At 41.0% G+C, this 20,348-nt stretch overlaps 1 protein-coding gene across 2 annotated transcripts in view; it reads right to left on the minus strand.

Moving 5' to 3' along the window:
* The window catches only part of PCNX2 (pecanex 2), a 311,392-nt gene that overhangs the window by 236,160 nt on the left and 54,884 nt on the right, over positions 1-20,348 (minus strand). The window contains exons 9-13 of one of the 2 annotated variants that reach the window (XM_070781874.1): positions 15,883-16,018; positions 15,023-15,049; positions 10,692-10,837; positions 431-584; positions 312-344 (exon numbers count right to left, since the gene is read on the minus strand). In XM_070781874.1, the coding sequence (XP_070637975.1) occupies positions 312-344; positions 431-584; positions 10,692-10,837; positions 15,023-15,049; positions 15,883-16,018 (496 nt within the window). The remainder of the gene's footprint in view (positions 1-311; positions 345-430; positions 585-10,691; positions 10,838-15,022; positions 15,050-15,882; positions 16,019-20,348) is intronic. The other variant, XM_070781873.1, reaches the window with a different exon arrangement.

The raw sequence follows: 20,348 nt of genomic DNA on the forward strand, positions 1-20,348 counted from the left end.
GGAACCAGGAAACCAACACAGGTAGCCTGACTGCAGACTCTGCCGATTTCTCCACTGACTGCAACATCTTTCCTGAGATGAGTTCAATGAGATGGAAAAGGCCCTCCACACACTCTTGGTCCCCATCCTGGCCCCTAACCACCACCATTCCCATCACAGCCTCAGATGTCCCCTGAACTTGACCACCATGCATTAACACTTCCATTTTACATTCAGTATATATGAATATTGCTATATACATTTGAATTGATTTTGGCCATTCCCCATCTTCAATGCAAGCAGGCCAGACAAGCCTGGTAGTGGACACTTACGTGGATTGGCGAGGCAGGGTCAGGCTGAACGCTCTAGAACACAAATCAGAAGTGTCTGGGTCATCATCTCATGATTTCAAGGCTACATTAGTGATGGTAAGAATTAGATGTGGTCTTGCCTTTAACAGGGAATACTGGCAGCTGGCCATGATGAGGCAGAAGAGGAGCGTCCATATGTCTTTGCAAAAGCCTTGGTTCAATGTCAGAAATCCAAGCAGGGAAACCAGGATAATGAGTAAAACCGCCAGCACATTTTCCTTGACATCTTCAGTTCTGAGCAAAATAAACAAATAAAAACAATATTGAAACTCCATCTAAAATTTTTAATTTATCTACTTAAAAATAATTGTAATATATAGTGGAACTATACATAATCTTGTTGTGTCTTTTCCTAGTCTCCTATAAATGTGTTATCACACTTTCATAATTTTAAAAAATTAAAATTAAAAAAACAAAGGGAATAAAAGGTAAAGCTGTCTGTTTTTATCCAGAAAATACGTGCGTGCTTCTAAAATGACTGACAGCAGAGAGGATCTATCTCAAGCTTTTATGTTTGGTAACAAGATTTTACAGTTTCTTTCTTTCTTGCATTATTACTGCATTCTACATTTTTTTTAAAGCCATATTTAACTCCCATTTTCTGTTATTGAAACAAGTGAAATATAATCCCTTTGGGTGTCCCTGGCCATTAAACCAGGTTTACTGGGAGAAGACTGTTAATTATTCCATCCACCACAGTGAAATGTGTTTCTGAAAAGGAGCTTCACTGACTCCATTAAGTGGAGGAAGTGGGTACATTACACTTGACTAAAGCAGGCAATCCCTTCCACATACAGTCACAGTGGCCAGAATTTGCTGCTCCATTTCAGAGGCCAGGAGAGCTCTGGCCAGAGAGCTGTCAGTGCAGTGGGTCTGACCCCAGTGAGTCACTGGGTGATCTCTCCGGAGACACCACATAAGAGGTGTGGGGCAGAGAGATGAGCTCATCCAGACGTGGGGTGTTATCAGCGGGTATGCAAAGGGACAAGAAAGGGAGTGTCAAGATGCTGATATAAAGGGGCTAAAGGCAGGATCATGGGGGAGGCAACGAGGGCTGCTAGTGGGAGGAAGTGGATCCATCAAAGTGCAAGAGGGGATGTGGAGACATTGGATGGAGGTAGGGGGAAAGCAAATTCCCTGGTGACTCAGACGGTAAAGAGTCTGCCTGCAGTGTGGGAGCCCCAGGTTCAGTCACTGGGTCAGGAAGATCCCCTAGAGAAGGAAGTGGCAATCCACTCCAGTATTCTTGCCTGGAGAATCCCATGGACAGAGGAGCCTGAAGGGGTATGGTCCATAGAGTTGCAAAGAGTTGGACAGGACTGAAGTCATTTAGCACGCAGAGCGGATATGAAGAACGAACTGAGGCTGGGACTATGACATCAGAGGTGGAAGGTTTCTATGAGAGAAGGAGATGCGGAGTGGAGTTATAGGAGGGAACAGTTGAAAGGGAGGATGGTGTGGACCCCAAGGTCAAGAGTTTAGATGGACTAATCACTAGAATTCTGAGTGAAGTGAAGTGAAGACTCTCAGTCGTGTCCAACTCTTTGCGACCCCATGGACTGTAGCCTACAAGGCTCCTCCATCCATGGGATTTTCCAGGCAAGAATACTGGAGTGTGTTGCCATTTCCTTCTCCAGGAGATCTTCCTGACCCAGGGATTGAACCCAGGTCTCCCGCATTGCAGAAGGATTCTGTACCAGCTGAGCCACAAGGGAAACCAAGAATATTGGAGAGGGTGGCCTATCCCTTCTCCAGCGGATCTTCCTGACCCAGGAATCAAACCAGGATCTCCTGCATTGCAGGCAGATTCTTTACCAGCTGAGCTATCTTATATTTCCTATTTTTGTCCATGTACCTATTGGTCTTTCCCATTAAATTATGATCATTTTTAGACAGGAACAGTTGGCTACTTCATCCTTGGCATGCTCAGGCACTCCTGAATGTCTTTCTTTAATTAATGGATTTTATTTTTAAAGCAGCTTCATTTTTTTTGAGTTTTTTTAATGTGAACCATTTTTTAAGTCTTTAATGAATTTGTTACACTATTGCTTCTGTTCTTTATGTTTGGGGTTTTTTGGCCATGAGGTATGTAGGATCTTAGCTCCTCAACCAAGAATCACATCCCTACACCCTTCCTTTGAAGGTGAAGTCTTAATCACTGAACCGCTATGGAAGTCCCTAGAGCAGTTTTAGATTCACAACAAAATTGAGGAGAAAGTGTTAAGAGTTCCTACATAGCTCCTCCCTCCAAACATACACCCACCTTCCCCCACCATCAACATCTCCCACTAGAGTGCAACATGTGTTTTAACTGATGAAGCAACACTGACAAATCATTATCAACTGAAGTCCATAGTCTGCATTATGGTTGCTTCCTGGTGATGTACATTCTATGGGTTTAAACAATGCTGTAATGATACATATCCACCATTATTGTATTACACAGAGTATTTTCACTGCCCAAAAAATCCTCTGTGCTCTGCCTATTCATCCATCCTCTCTAACCCCTGGTAACCGCTCATCTTTTTACTGTCTCCATAGATCTGCCTTGTCCAGATTCCATAATGAAATCATACAGTGTGCAGCCTTTTCCAGTTAGCTTCTTTCGCTTAGTAATACACATCAAAGGCCCTCTGTGTCTTTGCATGGATTGATAGCTCTTTTCTTTCTACTGCTCAGTAATACTGACATACCACAATTTGTTTATCCATCACCTATCAAAAGACAGTCACTTCCAAGTTTTGGCAATTATGAATAAAGCATCTACAAATGCAGGTTTTTGTGTGGAAATAAGGAGCATGATTGGTAGGTCAAACTGTACTACTAGTGTGTTTAATTTGTAAGAAACTGCTGAGCTGTCTTCCAAAGAGGCTGTACCATTTTGCAATCCCATCAGCAATAACATGAGTCCTGCTGCCCCACACCCTTGCTGGCATTTGCTATTATCAGTGTTTTGGATTGGGCCTTTCTAATAGGGGGCCTCCCTGATAGCTCAGTGGGTAAAGAATCCACCTGCAATGCAGGAGATCCCAGTTCAATTCCTGGGTCGGGAAGATGCACTGGAGAAAGGATAGGCTGCCCACTCCAGTATTCTTGGGCTTCCCTTATGGCTCAGCTGGTAAAGAACCTGGCTGCAATGCTGGAGACCTGGGTTCGACCCCTGGGTTGGGAAGATTCCCCTGGAGAAGCGAAAGTCTACCCACTCCAGTATTCTGGGGTTGCAAAGAGTCAGACACGAGTCAGTGACATTCACTTTCTAATAGGTGTGTGGTGGCATCTCATCATTGTTTTAATTCATAATTTCCTAATGATATACAATGTGGAGCATCTTCTCACACATTTATTTGCCATCTGTATATCTTCTCTAGTGAGGAATCTGTTCATATTTTTTTCCCATTTTTTAATCAGGCAATCAAGAGGTATAAAAGTACAGAAATGTAAAGAACTCAGATATTAAGATCTCATGTTGAAAACTTTTTTAAAAACTGGGGGAGGGACAATAAATATTTGATGAGAAGTGAAATTTAAGTATTTTTTATTCTCTACTATGTACTTTTTATAGAGCTAAATATATTTGTTTATCCAGTCCAGGTCTATAATTATGTATTCTTTAGTTTGCTCATAACATTTTGAAGTTATCTAAGACTATCTAAAAGCTTAGGAAATAAAACAAAAATTTCAATTAAAAAAAACTTTTTCTATTTGGAGAGAAAAAATAAAGTTCCTAAAAAGTAATTTTTCCCAGGTCCGCCTCCACCAGGACTCCATTCCTCCACCTCCCCACCATCACTCCCCTCCCACGGTTCCTCGTAAATATTGGATGAAGAAGTTTGCTCACTGGGTAGGGGGTGTCGTGATTAAGGCTATACTTTAGAAAGATTTATCTTGCAGAGGTTAACAAGATGCACTGGAGGGGAAAGGATAAACAGCACTCCCAGAGAGAAGTAACAAGAGCCTGAGAAAGTGACACACCTGGGAAATTAGAGGGGATGCGTGACTTTCAGACACAAAACAGAACAGGGCAGAAAAGACTCTGATTGAATGGATTATGCACCATTAAGAGAGTGAAAGAATAAAGATGACGTTAAGCTTTCAATCTGGGGGAAAAGGCTCATAATGGCAGACACTGGGAAGGAGTTTGCTAAGGGAAGCTGATGCATTTGTTCATGTAACGTAAGTGCTGCGGATACATCAGTGAATGAAACTCATAAAGTCTCCTTTCCAGTGGGCAGTGACATAAAATAAATAATACACACAGAGTAAGAACATGATAGACTATTTGAAGAGCATTCGCGCAACGGAAAAATGAAAAGAACAAGCTGAGAGGAGTTATGAGTGTGTGGACAGAGACCTGATGGATTTTATACAGGAAGGTCAGGCTAAGTCTCTCTAAGAAAAAGCATTTGAAAGACAAAAGGGCTAGCCGTGCAGTTATCTGCGGGAAGAGCGCACCAGGTAGGGGGAACAGCCAGGGCAAAGGTCTTCAGGCCGGAAGAGGGCCTGGTGTGGTGACCAACAGGAAGACCAAGAGGCGCCCAACACTCTGTTGTGTTAAGAATAGTATACAGGGAGATACTGGAGGAAATGTAGATTGGTGCAGCCACTACAGAGAACAGTAGGGAGGTTCCTTAAAAAACTGAAAATAGAGCCGTCATACGATCCAGCAATCCCATTCCTGGGCATATATCCAGAGAAAACCATAATTCAAAAAAATACATGCACCTGTGCTCACAGCAGCACTATTTACAATAGACAGGACGTGGAAGCAACCTAAATGCCCGCTGAGAGATGCAAGGATAAAGAAGATGCGGTATACATAAAATGGAATACTACTCAGCCACAAAAGGAATGAAGTAATGCCATTTGCAGCGACGTGGATGGACCACGAGAGTATCATACTAAGTGCAGCAAGTCAGAGGGATAAATATTATACGATATCACGTATGTGAGATCTAAAACACAGCACAATGAACTTATCCACAAAAGAGAAACAGACTCATACGCGGAAAACAGACCGGTGGTTGCCAAGGGGAGTGGGGCGGGGGAGGGATGGATTGGGAGTTGGGATCAGCAGATGCAAGCTATTTTATATAGGACAGACAGACACCAAGGTCCTACTGTACAGCACAGGCAACTTTGGCCAATATCTTGTGATAAGCCATAGTGGGAAAGAATATATATGGATAACAGAAACACTTTGCCTTACAGCAGAAATTAATGCAACACTGTAAATCAACTATTACTTCAATACAATTTTGAAAAAGAATAGTGTCCAGGGAGAATGGATGTGAGCAGTTGATGCTCTTACAGTAACCCAGATGGGAGACGAAAGCGGCTCAAACAAAGGCGGCCACATTAAAGGTGGAAGCCGCACTAGATACATTTGAAGGAGCAGTAAACATGATCTACGAGAAATTGAACACGGGAGTGAAAGGAAAGAAGAGTTAAGGATTATGCCAAGATTTTTAATGAAAAGTGGGAGGATAAGGTGGTCATCAGCTGAGGTGGGGGAGACCACAGGTGGAGCAGACCTGGGACGAGGTAGAGATGAAGAGCGTAGGTTCAACTCTGATTATGAGATGTCAACCCCATTGTTAGATACACAAGTAAAGAAATCAGGCAATAGGTCCAGGGTGGAGACAGAAATTGAGGGTCACTGGCAGATTAGCGGGATTTAAAGCCATGAGACTAAATGTGATCACTAAAGAAAAGCGGGTAGAAAGAGAAAAACCAAGGGCTGAGCAGCTCCTGGGACACCAACATGAAGAGGTCACCTGCAAAGGGGACCAGGAAGGAGCTACCAACAGGGCAGAAGGAAAACCAATAGAGGGCTGAGCCCCAGAAACAAGAGAAAAGAGTGAACCAAGAATGAGAGGATCAACCACGACCTGGACCAGGGCAGGCTCCACGCGGCCCTGGGGTCAGAAGGCTGAATGCAAGGGGGTTATGAGAAAATGGGAGGAGAGAAACTGCAAAAAAAATAACATGCAGTGCTTCAAGGAGCTCTGCTGCAAGGAAACCTGGAGAAATGGGACAGCAGCTGGGGGAACGTGGTCCAGAGGATTTCTAAGGATAGGAGACATGAGAGCACATCCTCACAATGATGACGATGGTGAGATTGCCCCTGCTTGTCACATACCTAGCTCCCTGCTATATTTCAGATCTGTGTGTTTCCTCCTCGGATAAGGCTTCTGTCATCACCTGTCCTGACATCTGTGTCCTCTTCCCCCAAGTTCCTCTATCTCAGGCCTTCAGGAGTGTCTTCCATGGCACCCAGGACTGTGTGCTGTCTCAGCCCACTTCCCCCAGTGGAGTCAGACTTCCTGAGCACAGGGACTGTATGTCTGTTTCATTCATTGCTCTATACCCAGGGCTCCTTATAGAGCCTAGAGTGGATAGGTGTTTTGATTTTTTTTTTTAAGTGTTGAATGAACAAATAAATGAATGAAATGATGCTTAGATGGACAGCTTTTTGTTGTAGATGGTAACCTGATAAACTGGTGAAAGAAAAAGAAAACCTAGGTGTTTTGCAAGGTGAGGTAATAGCAGAAGAGAAAGGAAGAGAAAATGATGAAAGAGAGACAAGTCTAAAAATATCTAAGCAGACTGGACGGCAAACTGAAGGCAAACGGGAGAGGTTGTCATCATAGGGACCCAGGAAGCTACCATGATCAGAGGATAAGGAAACACAGTCAAAGAAGATGAGTCTGAGTCCCAGAGAAAAGTTAAAAAACATCAAACAGAAGTCCAAACCTGGGGGAGTTCAGGGCAGCAATTAGTCTGATTTCATTGCCTGTTATTCACCAAATTCTTCCAGTTTCTGCCAACAGTTATGTTTGTTTTCTATTATATATGTGTTTACCAAGCTTTCATTTGTAAATTCAAGTTCTCTCATCCATGTGACTTTAGATACTCCCAATGAATATCCAGGGTAATTTATGTATACATTTTCAAATAAAAAAACAGCTCCGGTCGTCAAAAACATAAAATTTATCGTGTGAATCCCTGTTTTCTTAAACAGACCTTTCAGATCACCACTGAACTAACCAGGTGAGCTAAGGAGGGGTGCTGTGCCCCAGGCCACGCTGGGGTGGTGGCTTCTCACACCTGAGCATCTGTGTTTTCACAAAGCTCCCAGGCGGTTCTGTGTGCTGAGTGCTGCTCCACGGTCCTTGTGCGGGGCTGCTCTCTCCACACAAAGGTCCCAGGCTGCTCGGGTTTTCTAGGTCAGTGTTTTGGGTTTTCCTGCCTCCTTCCTCACTGTCAGCTGGGAGTCATGGCGTCCCTTCCTCCCCTCTTCATTGACTGCCAACTAGAAAACCAGATCACCAAGCTTGCGGGTGGACGACTGAAAGTAGGATTAGATGGGCTCTGGAGAAAGGGTGATCTCTCCTTTCTAAGGGCCTAAGTTTCAGTGTCTGCATTTGACAGCATCTACTTTGGCCAGAAAGGAACCTGGTGGGCTACAGTCCACAGGGTCACAGAGAGTCGGACATGGCTAAAGTGACTTAGCACACACTCAGCACACACACTTTGGCTACAATCATTTATTTCATTTAAAAATTTTTTCTTCTTTCTGGGTTCTGGGCCACATTCCAAGTAATAACATGAGCAAGTGCTCAGTCACGTTGGACTCTGCGACCCCACGGACTGTAGCCCGCCAGGCTCCTCTGTCCTTGGGATTCTCCAGGTAAGAATACTGGAGTGGGTTGCCATTTTCTTCTCCAGGGAATCTTCCCAACAACTAATATTTAAAGAACTCTTTCTATCATTAATTTGGTTTGATCCTCACATCCTCCCTGTGATATGGTTTGTTGGGGTTTTTCCATAACATCTTACTGACTTTTTGGCCAACCCAATAGATTACCCCCATTTAACAGGAGACTGAGGGCAGTGGTAAAGAACCCACCTACCAATGCACAGGTTCCATCCTCCTGGGTCAGAAGGGAACGGCAACCCACTCCAATATTCCTGGTGGAGAATCCCATGGACAGAGGAGCCTGGCAGGCTACAGTCCATGGAGTCACAAAGAGTCGGACATGACTTAGCACGTAACTTGCAAGAGAGGTGATTAAAATGATTTAATACTATAACCTTCACAAGATGATAATCATCTTTCTCATCATCTTTTTTTAGATCTTCACTGGATTTTCAGCTAATTTTCATCAGTGAGTGGATTTTAAAATAACAAACCCAGAAATCCATAGAAATATTTGTATTTAATATGAAGGGTTAAGGCAAGTTAGTTCAACTTCTGTTAATTTCTTTTTAAATGAATATTTCAAAAACACTTCTCACCTAACATACTGTATTATCTTGAATTATTTTAGTCAAGTATGAAGTCTTCGTCTTAAGTGTGTGCCCCTGGGGTAACATAGTGTTGTTAGAAAAACCATTATAACTCCCTTCCCTGACTTGTGGGTCCTGAAATTTACTGTTGTAATTTTGTATGACTATAGTTTTTCAGTATGTGATCACACCATTTAAGACATTATGATAACAAGTAGTCACTGGGGGACCCACAACAGCCAGGCAGGCAACCAGCCTTCCCACTACCCCACTGACTTACATTTAACTGTGAAACGCCTGTGTTTTCTGATGACACCATTAGTAATAGCATCCGAATCTCCAAACCCACAACCTGTGAATATCACAATTCGTTGTTGTTGCTGTTTGGTTGTTAAGTCATATCCGACTCTCTTGTGACCCCATGGACTGTAGCCCACCAGGCTCCTCTGTTCATGGGATTTCCCAGGCAAGACTACTGGAGTTGGGTTGCCATTTCCTTCTTGAGGGGATCTTCCTGACCCAGGGATCAAAACCACATCTCCTGTATGAGCAGATGGGTTCTTAATGACTGAGCCACCAAGGAAGCCCCCACAATTTATCTGCTCATATACTGATGTACATCCTGGTTCCTTTTAGTTTCTAATGATTATAAATACAGATATTAAAAACATTCATATGTAATATCTATGTGGATGTTTTCAAATCAGGTAGGTAGATACCTAGGAGTACAAATGATGAACTATATGGTAAAACTGTTTTCTTTAGAAAACTGCCATCCTGTCTTTCAAATTAGCTGTACCATTCTGTTCTTCCACCAGCAATGAAAAAAGGGGTTTTTTGTCCCACATTCTTTCCAGCATTTGCTATTGTGAGTTTTGTTTGATTAAACATTCTTATAGTGAATAGTGATATCTCATCATTGCTTAAATTTGCAAATCTCTAGTGATATAAAATGATAGGCCTATTTTTATGAACTTGTTTGCCATTTGGATATCTTCTTAGATGAGGGTTCTCTTCAGATCTTTAGCCCGTATTTTAAAATTAGGTTGTTTTCTTATTATTGAGCTTTAAGTAGTCTTTGTATATCTTGGATATATATCTGATGTGTGCTTTGTAACTTTTTAATTTTTTTAAGTCTTTATTGAATCTGTCACAAGACTGCTTCTGTGTTTTTGTTGTTGTTGTTGTATGTTTTTGTTTTTTGGCCACAAGGTATATAGGATCTTAGCTCCCCAACCAGGGATCACTCCTACACCTGCCACATTGCAAGGTGAAGTCGTAACCACCGGACCACCAGGGAAGTCTCATACAATTTTTTCTGTCAATGACTTGTCTTTTCATTCTTTTATACTGTCTTTTTGCAGAGTAAAGGTTTAAATTTTAATAAAAACATTATTTAAAAAAAGATCACAATCTGGTCTTCTGTATATCCCGAGGGGGATGGAAATGGGAAGTCCCTTCTTTGGTCTCCAACTCCATCATGCCTTACTCAACCTGACCTCTGCCACCCACCTCCACCTCCCCACTCAGTACCCTCAGCTCCAACCCCACAGCACTGCATCTTGAGAAACAGTGGTGAGAAAGAGTAATAGGTTTAAAGGAAAGACTAGCATCCAAAGTATAGGATAGAATATTTAGAACCCAAGTCCTGAAAGGAAAGGGCGAGACATCACTCCTTCCCCCTCCATGTCCCTCCTCCCCTCCCTACGCCAAATCCACACACCCAAGCTCTGCCCTCAACATGGCAGCTGCAGGCTCTCCTACAAAAACTGGCAAAAGATGAGCAGACCAAGGCATATTGTCCCCAGACCTTAAGACTAAACCATGCTACCAAATTCTCCCAGCTCCCATTTTAACCGCTCAATGACAATTTCTTCATTTGTCGGGATCTCACTGCTTTAACTCTGGGTTTGCAGGACAAAAAGTGGACACCTTGGAAAAGCCCCAGAGAATTTCAGCCTGAGGCCAAACTGCTTATTATCAGCAAGCCAGCGCACACGCCACGCCCCACTTGTGTCTTTCCCCAGCACATGTGCATGCCTGGAGGCTTACCGATCAAGTAATGCCAGCAAGGTAAGGCGATCATACCAGACTTTAATCCACTTGCCGGGGAAAATGATAAACTTGTAAAACTGCTCTCGGTTAAACTTTCCTTGTGTGGAAGAACAGGATGAATCTTCCAGATCCTGACTCAGATGCTTTTAGATAAGGAAAGAAAAAACAGAGAGAGGGTTTCATGTAGACGTGTTATTGTCAGGAAAATAAGCCTCCTGATTTAAAAGTACCAAAAGCAGATGTTTAAATTCTGAAATGGAAACCAACAGAGTCCATAAAAAAAATGGGCACCCTAACAAAAGGACAATGATCAACAGAAAAGGTCTTTTTTTCCCAGCTTTATTTTTTGTACTATTATTGATTTACAATGTAATGTGAGTTTCAGTTATACAGCAAAGTGGTTTAGTTATACATATACACATATTCATTCTTTTCTGTATTCTTTTCCCTTATAGGTTATCACAAAATACCAAGTATAGTTCTCTATGCTCTACAGTAGATCCTTGTTGCAGAAAAGGTCTTTTTTACCAATACATTTCAATTTCATTATAAGGTGACATTAAAATTATGCTACTCATATCAAAATACTACTGTTAGGCCAGGAAACTGCCATGAAAGTAATTATTATGAAAGATCAGAATTCAACAAAAGGCCTTAAATGACATAATTTTTGAAAGGTATGTTATTTAATGTAATGCTGAGATAAATATTTAAATTTTTTTTAAGTAAAAATATTTTCATCCACAGTACATAGGTCTTCAGAGAAGCCCAATATAAGACCTGAAATATTTATCAGAAAAAAAAAATTAAACCAATAAAACAGAAACAGGTGGAGGAATTTAATCTCAGATTTAAAACATTTTCACCCCAAATTCATCTCTGATTGGATCTAATCTAGTGGAAAGGAATTCAATTTTGAAAAAAATTAGTCTCCGTTCATTTGCTGAACAAATACTTAATGATCCCCAGCCCGCTGCAGACCTTCTATTTCTAATCTGTAGGGTTGCTTTTTTTTGTAACTGTGGTTAAAAAAAATACATAATATAAAATTTATATCTTAACCATTTTGTATGTATGCATTTCAGTAGCAATAATATTCATATTATTATTCATGTTTTCATCTTGCAAAACTGAAACCCTGTCCACATTGAACACTAACTCCCCACGCTCCTCTAATTTCTGTCTCCAGGAATTTGACCCCTCTGGGTACCTCCTATTAGTGGAATTAAAGAGTATCGTTCCTTTGTGACTGGCTTATTTCATTTATCATAATGATCTCAAGTTCTATCATGTTTCAGGTGTCAAAAAAATTTTTTAAGGCTGAATAAAGTTTCATTTTATGGATAGACCACATTTTGTTTATTCATTCATCTGTCGACAGATGCTTGGGTTGCATCCACCTCTTGTGGAATATTCAGTATTCACAATCATGAATAACGCTGTTGTGAACATGCACACGCAAGTATCTGTTGGATTCCCTGCATTAGGCTCTTTGAATATACACCAAAAAGTGGAATTGGTGGATTATGCTAGCTTGCATTTTTATTTGTTTGCTTTCGTCCTATATTTTTCCAAAAAGGATTTTCAGTAGGCTCTAATTTCCTGTAGGCTAAGCTGAAGCTCCAATACTTTGGCCACCTTATGCGAACAGCCCACTCATTGGGAAAGACCCTGATACTGTGAAACATTGAAAGCAGAAGGAGAAGAGGACAACAGAGGATGAGATGGTTGGATGGCGTCACTGATTCAATGGACATGAACTTGGGCAAACTCCAGGAGATGGTGAGTGACAGAGAAGCCTGGCGTGCTGCAGTCCACGGGGTCACAAAGAGTTGGATACGACTTGGTGACTGAACAACCACATAAGACACAGAAGACTGAGAAGAAGGACCAAGATAAGTAAAGGGAGGAGGAGGACAGCATGGAAGAGCAGCCATGGAGGTAAAGCTACCTTTCAGTGGTCTCGTTCACTCCTCTCAGACTTACAAAGAAGAAGGTCATACTTGGGCGGACAGCATAATTTTTCCTTAATTCACTGAAAGTCGCTGATGTCAAAACACCCGGCATGCATAAGGGCAACACATCTGCTTCACTGGAGACCATGTGGAACCCTCCTAGGAGGCTGACTTCCCCATCTCTCTGTTCCCAGATGCTAATCCCCTGACAGCTATGGAGCATAGAGTTATTCAGACCATAAAATATTAACACAAAGAGCATTTCAAGGGAAAGTTGATCCATTGTGAAGGTAATATGCAGGTTGACAATATATAGGATGGATTGGGCAATATTATTAGAGGTAAGTTGAGATTATAAGTGCTGCTTGTGTCTGGAATTTGACTCCAACAGAAAAGAGAGCCTCGAAGAAACTTCCTGCTGTCCTGTCAGCAAGAACAGCATCTTCTTTTAATGACAATGAACTTATGAAAGTCAAAGTGTTACGTGCTCAGTCGTGTCTGACTCTTTGCGACCCCATGGACTGCAGTGTGCCAGCTCCTCTGTCCCTGGAACTCTCCAGGCAAGAATACTGGCGTGGGTTGCCATTCCCTTCTCCAGGGGATCTCCCCAACCCAGGGATTGAACCTGGGTCTCCCACATTGCAGGCAGATTCTTTCCTGTCTAAGCCACCAGGGAAGCCCAGTGAATTTGTAACTTAGAGTAAATCTTCCTCTCAAAAGAAATCCCTTCTCTTCATGCTCCATGAACTAGGAGTGCAAGTAAGAAGTAAAACACGTGTACCAGCTGAGTAGGGTCTACCATTCCGTGATGTGGTAATTCAGCATGACGTATAAACACGTCAAGGAGAAGCAACAGTGAAGATGACAACATTCTTTTGAAGAGTGAGAAAATGCTCTCTTTTAGATAGTAGCTTTAGGGAAGGTCACTATAAAAAATCACGTGAAGACTATGTCTACATCTTTTGCAAAACTTATTAAATATTCTGGCATATTGTGCTATTTATTGCTGCTTAAATGAAAATCATCTCAAAGAAAAAATGATTTGACTTCGGTGTTAGTTTGCTAGGGCTAACAATGAAGCACCACAAACGGGGTGTCTTAGACAATAGAACTGCATTTCCCCCATGCTACCTGAAAAAGGCAAGAGTTCCATAAAACTAATAAGACTTTCGATGATAGTAATACTTAATACTGATTATTAAAGACATCATTTTGCCATACATCCTTATTAATCTTCAAAACCTCATAATAACTCTTCCGCAGATGCAAACTACCACATATAGGATGGATGGGCAACAAGGCCCTACTGCACAGGGAAATATATTCAATATCCTGTGATAAACCATAATGGAAAAGAGTATGAAAAAGAATACATATAACTGAATCACTTTGCTGTACAGCAGAAATTAACACGACGTTGTAAATCGACTATACGTCAACAAAAAACTTTAAATGAAAGTAAAAAAAAATAGTCTCTTCAAGAGTTCCATAACTAATGAGCATTTTGATGATATTAATAATGGCCCTGAAGACAGCCTCTTCAATAAGTGGTGCTGGTAAAATTGGACTGCTATGTGCAAAATAATGAAATCAGAACACTACCTAATACCACACACAAAGATAAACTCAAAATGGATTACAGATCTAAGTGTAAGACCAGAAATTATAAAGTTCTTAGAGGAAAACATCAGCAGAACACTCGATGACACAAATCAAAGCAAGGTCTTCTATGACCCACCTCCTAGAGTAATGGAAATAAAAACAGAAATAAACAAGTGGGACCTAATCAAACTTAAAATCTTTTGCACAGCAAAGGAAACTACAAACAAGATGAAAAGACAACCCTCAGAATGGGAAAAAATAAGAGCAAAGGAAACAACTGACCAAGATTCATTTCCAAAATACACAAGCAGCTCATGCAATTCAGTACCAGAAAAGCAAACAATCCAATCAAAAAGTGGGAAAGCGACCTGAAGAGACATTTCTCCAAAGAAGACATACAGATGACTAACAAACACATGAAAAGATGCTCAATATAACTCATTTTTAGAGAAATGCATTAGAGAAAAGAAGGATAGGGAAGCACTGCAGTCCATGGGGTTGCAAAGAGTAGGACACGACTGAGTGACTGAACAACAATAACTGTACTTTTCAAGGTACTACACTGTAAGATTAAAAATGTTACCCTTATTATTGTACTTATTTGTTTTTTATGTATTATTTGTGTGGAAAGTATTACAAACTTATTGTAGTACAGTACTGTATAGCCAATTGTGTTAGTTGGGTACCTGGGCTAACTGTTGCACTGATGAACAAATTGGACTGAACAAACATACTCTCAGAACAGAACACATTTGTATATACAGGACTTACTGTATTTCTTTTTGTAGGCGAGATTCTCTAGAAGAAATCAAAACATGGTCAGGAAGAAGGTAAGCAGAGCAGTAAAGAAATGTTACACAAACTCAACAGTATCCCATGTATAGCCCTCTTCTTTCAATCTGCACCTACCGAATCTACCTTCCTTCAAGATCTAGCCCAAGTGTCCTTTCTTCTAAGGAGCCTTCTGCATAGCCGTTCTCCAAAATGCCCTGAGAGAACGTGTAGCTCTAAGTTCATGACTGGTTGTATGTCTTTCCTCCCGTGTTCTTTTTGAATTATTTGCTCTGTGTCTTACAGAGTGTCATTAAAAGTGAAGTAATAAGTGAATGAACATCAGTAAGTTAATCTCTCGGTAAAATAATGGAAAGCTGCAGCTTTTTAGTGCTTGATGATCATGTCATTGGTTCCATGAATAAAGTCTCTCTTCAAGCCAAGATTCTCTTTTAAAATTTCTGCATGCCTAGATTATAAGGCTATAATAAATTAATAAATATCTAAATACTTTCCAAACTCTGCAGTGAGAAAAAGCCATTCCAATCAACTGAGGTTTTGTGGAATTTGTGCAACTCGGCAACAAAAGATCAATGTAAATCAATTTCTAATACACTGGAAGAACAATCAAGACTAATAACCCATTAGCATCAATGAAAAGGTATTATCTAAATGGTATGTTATCTAAGTGGTCTCTTTTCACATTCATCCAGTAGACTATGATGAAGTGATGTAACCACAACCCTCTGACGTAAAATTCAGGACAAGACTGGACTAATTCTGTTAGGGAAACCAACCTGAAAACAGGTTTCAGGACCCCTGCTTCTGGAACATTCACAATCGGTGATGCTGGGACTTACCCGTGGGGTTTCTGACTGGGTCCTCCGAGCCACCATCAGTAACAGCTGTTGTTGAAGAGCACTGACTGCAGGGTCCCCAGAAGAAGGATCTTGACTCTCAGAAGTCGTGGTACTGGAGGAGCTAATCTGCAAGTCTCTGAGGATGGGCAAAACAAACACTTTGATTACCCGGAAGTACTGGAAATCATCTGTTTATTACACCCAAACACAAGGACAGCATGGATCCTTAATGCAGGTTGCAATTAAGTTTTTTCCACCTTGCATGAGTAGTTCCACTTCCATCTCTAAGAATTTTCCACAGTTTGTTGTGATCCACAGAGTCAAAGGCTTTAGTGTAGTTAATGAAGCAGAAGTAGATGTTTGCTGGATTTCCTTGCTTTTCTCTATGATCCAACAAATGTTGGCAATTTGATCTCTGCTTCCTCTGCCTTTTCTCAATCCAGCTTGTACACCAGAAGTTCTTGGTTCATGTACTGTTGAAGCCTAGCTTGAAGGATTCTGAGCCTAACCTTACTAGCATGTGAAATGAGTGCAATTGTACAGTAGTTAGAACATTCTTTGGCATTGCCCTTCTTTGGGATTGGAATGAAAACTGAGCTTTTCCAGTCCTGTGGCCACTGGTGGGAAAGACTGAAGGCAAAAGGAGAAGAGGGCAGCAGAAGATGAGATGGTTAGATAGCATCACCAACTCAATGGACTTGAATTTGAGCAAACTCAGTGAAGAACAGGGAAGCTTGGCATGCTACAGTCCATGGGGTTACAAAGAGTTTGACACAACTTAGTGACCGAACAATAACCATGAGTGTTCTAAGTTGACAATTGCATGTGCCATGCTACCTTCAGCAAGAAGGGCAGTCATCTTGCACACATTCAAATAACTCAGGTTGTCCAGAGATATACGGTGCCATGGGCTAAGCAGGTGGACACTTGGTGTTCTAGAGACAATGATCTCAATTTTCTATACATTTAGTGGAAGGGGAGGTGGTAGCAACAGTCTCTAGCTTCCTATTTGGCACAAACAATCAACAGTGAGCGAATCATTCCCAAGACACTGATCAGGAAGAAACAGTGATGATCTAACGCCTCTGCCACCTCCTTCACCCGCAATGCTGTCCGCACCTCCTCCTCACCCCACCGCCACCCAAAGCAAAGAGAGTACAGAGTAGAGCAAAGAAATGCCTCAGGTGGTTGTAAAAGAGGACATTAATAAGCTAGCGGTAATCTGTATCGAAAGAACTTTATTGTTGTTAATTGCATATAAACTGTCAGGACTAAAATTAATAGAACTCTTTAAGTAAACTCAAGCTTGGCACTTTCCCTTTGGCTCAGAAAGCAACAAGTAGAATATACTTTTCCATCTGCTTTTCTAGCAGGGCACCCATAACTTTGAGGAGACAATTGGCTGCCTCAACTGCAGCCATCTCTAACAGAATTCCTGCTCATGGAACTCTAGTTTTATTCAATCATCCAAGACTGTATGCTCCAGAACAGACGAGGTCCCTCCCTGACCCCTGGAGTAAACCCTGGTTACTTCATGCCCATCAGGGGAACTCCATTCACTCTGGCCAGTCCTGGTTTTGGCAGAGGAGTGCAACACTACTCTAAGAGGCCACCATGGAACAAAGGGGCGGTGGCCACAGATAAGGATGCTCACAGGCAACTTTCTCTACTTTTTTTTTTCAGTTTTTTTAGAATTAATTTATTTTTGAGGTATAGTTGATTTACAATGCTGTATTAATTTCAGGTGTACAGCAAAGCAATTCAGTTATATAGGGCTTCCCAGGTGGCTCAGTGGTAAAGAATCTGCTCGCAGTGCGTGAGACTCGGGTTCGATCCCTGAGTTGGGAAGATCCTCTGGAGAAGGAAATGGCAACCCACTCCAGTATTCGTATCTGGGAAATCCCACGGACAGAGGAGCCTCAAGAGCTGTAGTCAATAGATTGCAAAAGAGTCAGACATGACTTAGCAACTAAACAACAACAACAAATATATGTATGTTCTTTTTAGATTCTTTTTCCATTTAGGTTATTAAAAAATATTGAGTAGAAGTCCCTATGCTATACAGTCAGTTCTTGTTGTTTATTTTATACATAGTACTGTGTATATGTTAATCCCAAACTCCTAATTTATCCCCACCACAGTTTTCCCCTTTGGTTATCAGAAGTTTGCTTTCTATGTCTGTGAATCTGTTTCTGTTTCACAAATAAATCCATTTGTACAATTTTTTTAGATGCCACATATACATGATATTATATGATATTTGTCTTTCCCTGTCTGACTTCACTCAGTACGACAATCTCTAGGTCCATCCAGGTTGCTGCAAATAGCATTATTTTGCTCCTTTTTATGGCTGAGTGGTAATGTTTTCCGATTTCTAGTCTCATGTTTCAGTACAAAGTCTCTGACAAGTTTTTAGATCTTTCTTTTTCCCAACTCCCTACTACTGGATTCATGAACAGACAAATACTCTCCAGGAACCATGTTTAAAATACATCCACTATTCTCATGTGCATGCACACAAAGACACAGATTTCCCTACAGTTTTGAAACATGATTTATGATTATTTGATGACGCATTCAATCAAGGCCTCCTTGTAAAGAACCACTTAGGAAACACTGTATGTTAACACCGGGGTTTGAGAAATGTGTCACGTGGGATACGTACATGGATTTTGAAAACATAAAAATCCTATCCTTCTATTATGTGGATGATTGTTCCATAAACAGCCCTTTTGCTTCCTGTCAATATTGGTGGTGTAATGTCTGTCACTAATAGAGAAAAAAGGTTGGATGTATAAAAACAATGTTCATTCAAACCTTTGCGCTTTGTGTAGAAACCTCTGAGGACTACACTTCTGTCATCTCATAGCTAAATACAGTAGAATTGGAAAGATCTTGTTAATACAAATTCAGAGAAACCCAAAACTCAGCAAATGCCAAAGCTTCACTAAACCCAAAAGATTAATCTGACTTCACTGTAGGTAATGTAGGTGATGCCTATAAACAGCCAGGGGCAGGATGGAGATGTGAGAAAATCTAGACAGTGTATATCGCCCTCTGTTGCCAGCTGAAATAAACTACGAACAGACTATTGTGTAAGGTGTTAACAGTTCCTTCAGAGCAACCTTCCTTCTGCCAGGAAACAAGGTCCAAAAGAAAGTGCTGAATTTGTTGCATATGGCTTAGCATGCTTCTGATGGCAAAATAACAATAGATAACACTATTTTTCTTGTGAAAGCCATTTAAAAATCCTATGTAAAAATCTAGGGTTTGGTTTTCTTTTCAAAATCTTTTGGATGAGTTCTAGAATTAAACAGAACTAGGGTTGTGCCACTGGTGAAGAATCTACCTGCCAACACAGGATATATGCAAGAGCCATGGGTTCGACCCCTGGGTTGGGAAGATCCCTGGGAGGAGGAAACGGCAACCCACTCCAGTATCTTGGCCTAGGAAATCCCATGGACAGAGGAGCCTGGTGACCCTATGGACAAGAGAAGTCCATGGGGTCACAAAGAGTCGGACATGACTGAGCAACTAAGCATGCACACCCAGGTTTAAATTATGGCTCTCCTATTTACTATCTGTGGCTATAAGTATGTTGTTTTCCTACCTCAAATCCGCCTATAAATAAGACCCTACTGTACAGAACAAGGAACTAGATTCAGTATCCTCTGATAAACCATAATGGAAAAGAATATGAAAAAGAATGTATATGTATGTACAGTTGAAACACTTTGCTGTATGGCAGAAATTAACACATCATTATAAATCAGCTATAATACAGTAAAATAATTTTTTTAAATCCTCACCTATAAGATAGGGATGATGTCTTCCTCATAGAGATTGTTGTAAGAATTAAAGCAGACTGGGTATGGTGCTTCTCATATATTAGTCGCTTAATAACTATACTTTTAATAACCTTCTTATTTCCTTCTATTGATGTAAGACCTGACTTTGCACATTCTCATATGAAACAGTAAACTGGCCCCTATATTTTTCACACAAATAACATACTAATTCTAGTTGTCTTTATGAGCAGGAATGAGGGAAGAGTGCCTTGCCCTCAACTCCCTCTTAATCTTTTTCTTTGCGTAAAGACAGATTCAAACAGCATATCAAGCTCCTCTTAATTACCCTCTTTTACAGAAGTTTAGTATCCTAGGCGAATCATGATGATATAAAGAGAGATTCTTTTCTGAGCTTTATGACTGGTGTGTCCTCACCAGAAAACCCACCTTGTTATGTGAATAAAGGTTTCCTATTTTACTAGGAGATGTGTAACGCTGTTTCCAGGGGTGAAAAGATGTATCTTCTTCATTTGGCATACTTTTCTGGGGTCCAGAAGTTGAAGTGAACCATGGGCATCAGCTTTTCCACTCAAGAACCAATGAGGCTATGATGTCACAAAAATCACTCAGTGGACAGGACTTTTCCTACCAACCCTCCAAGAATTCCCATCCAACCTT

Source organism: Bos indicus, chromosome 28 (assembly GCF_029378745.1).
Source record: "Bos indicus isolate NIAB-ARS_2022 breed Sahiwal x Tharparkar chromosome 28, NIAB-ARS_B.indTharparkar_mat_pri_1.0, whole genome shotgun sequence".
In the NCBI taxonomy this organism is placed as follows: domain Eukaryota; kingdom Metazoa; phylum Chordata; class Mammalia; order Artiodactyla; family Bovidae; genus Bos; species Bos indicus.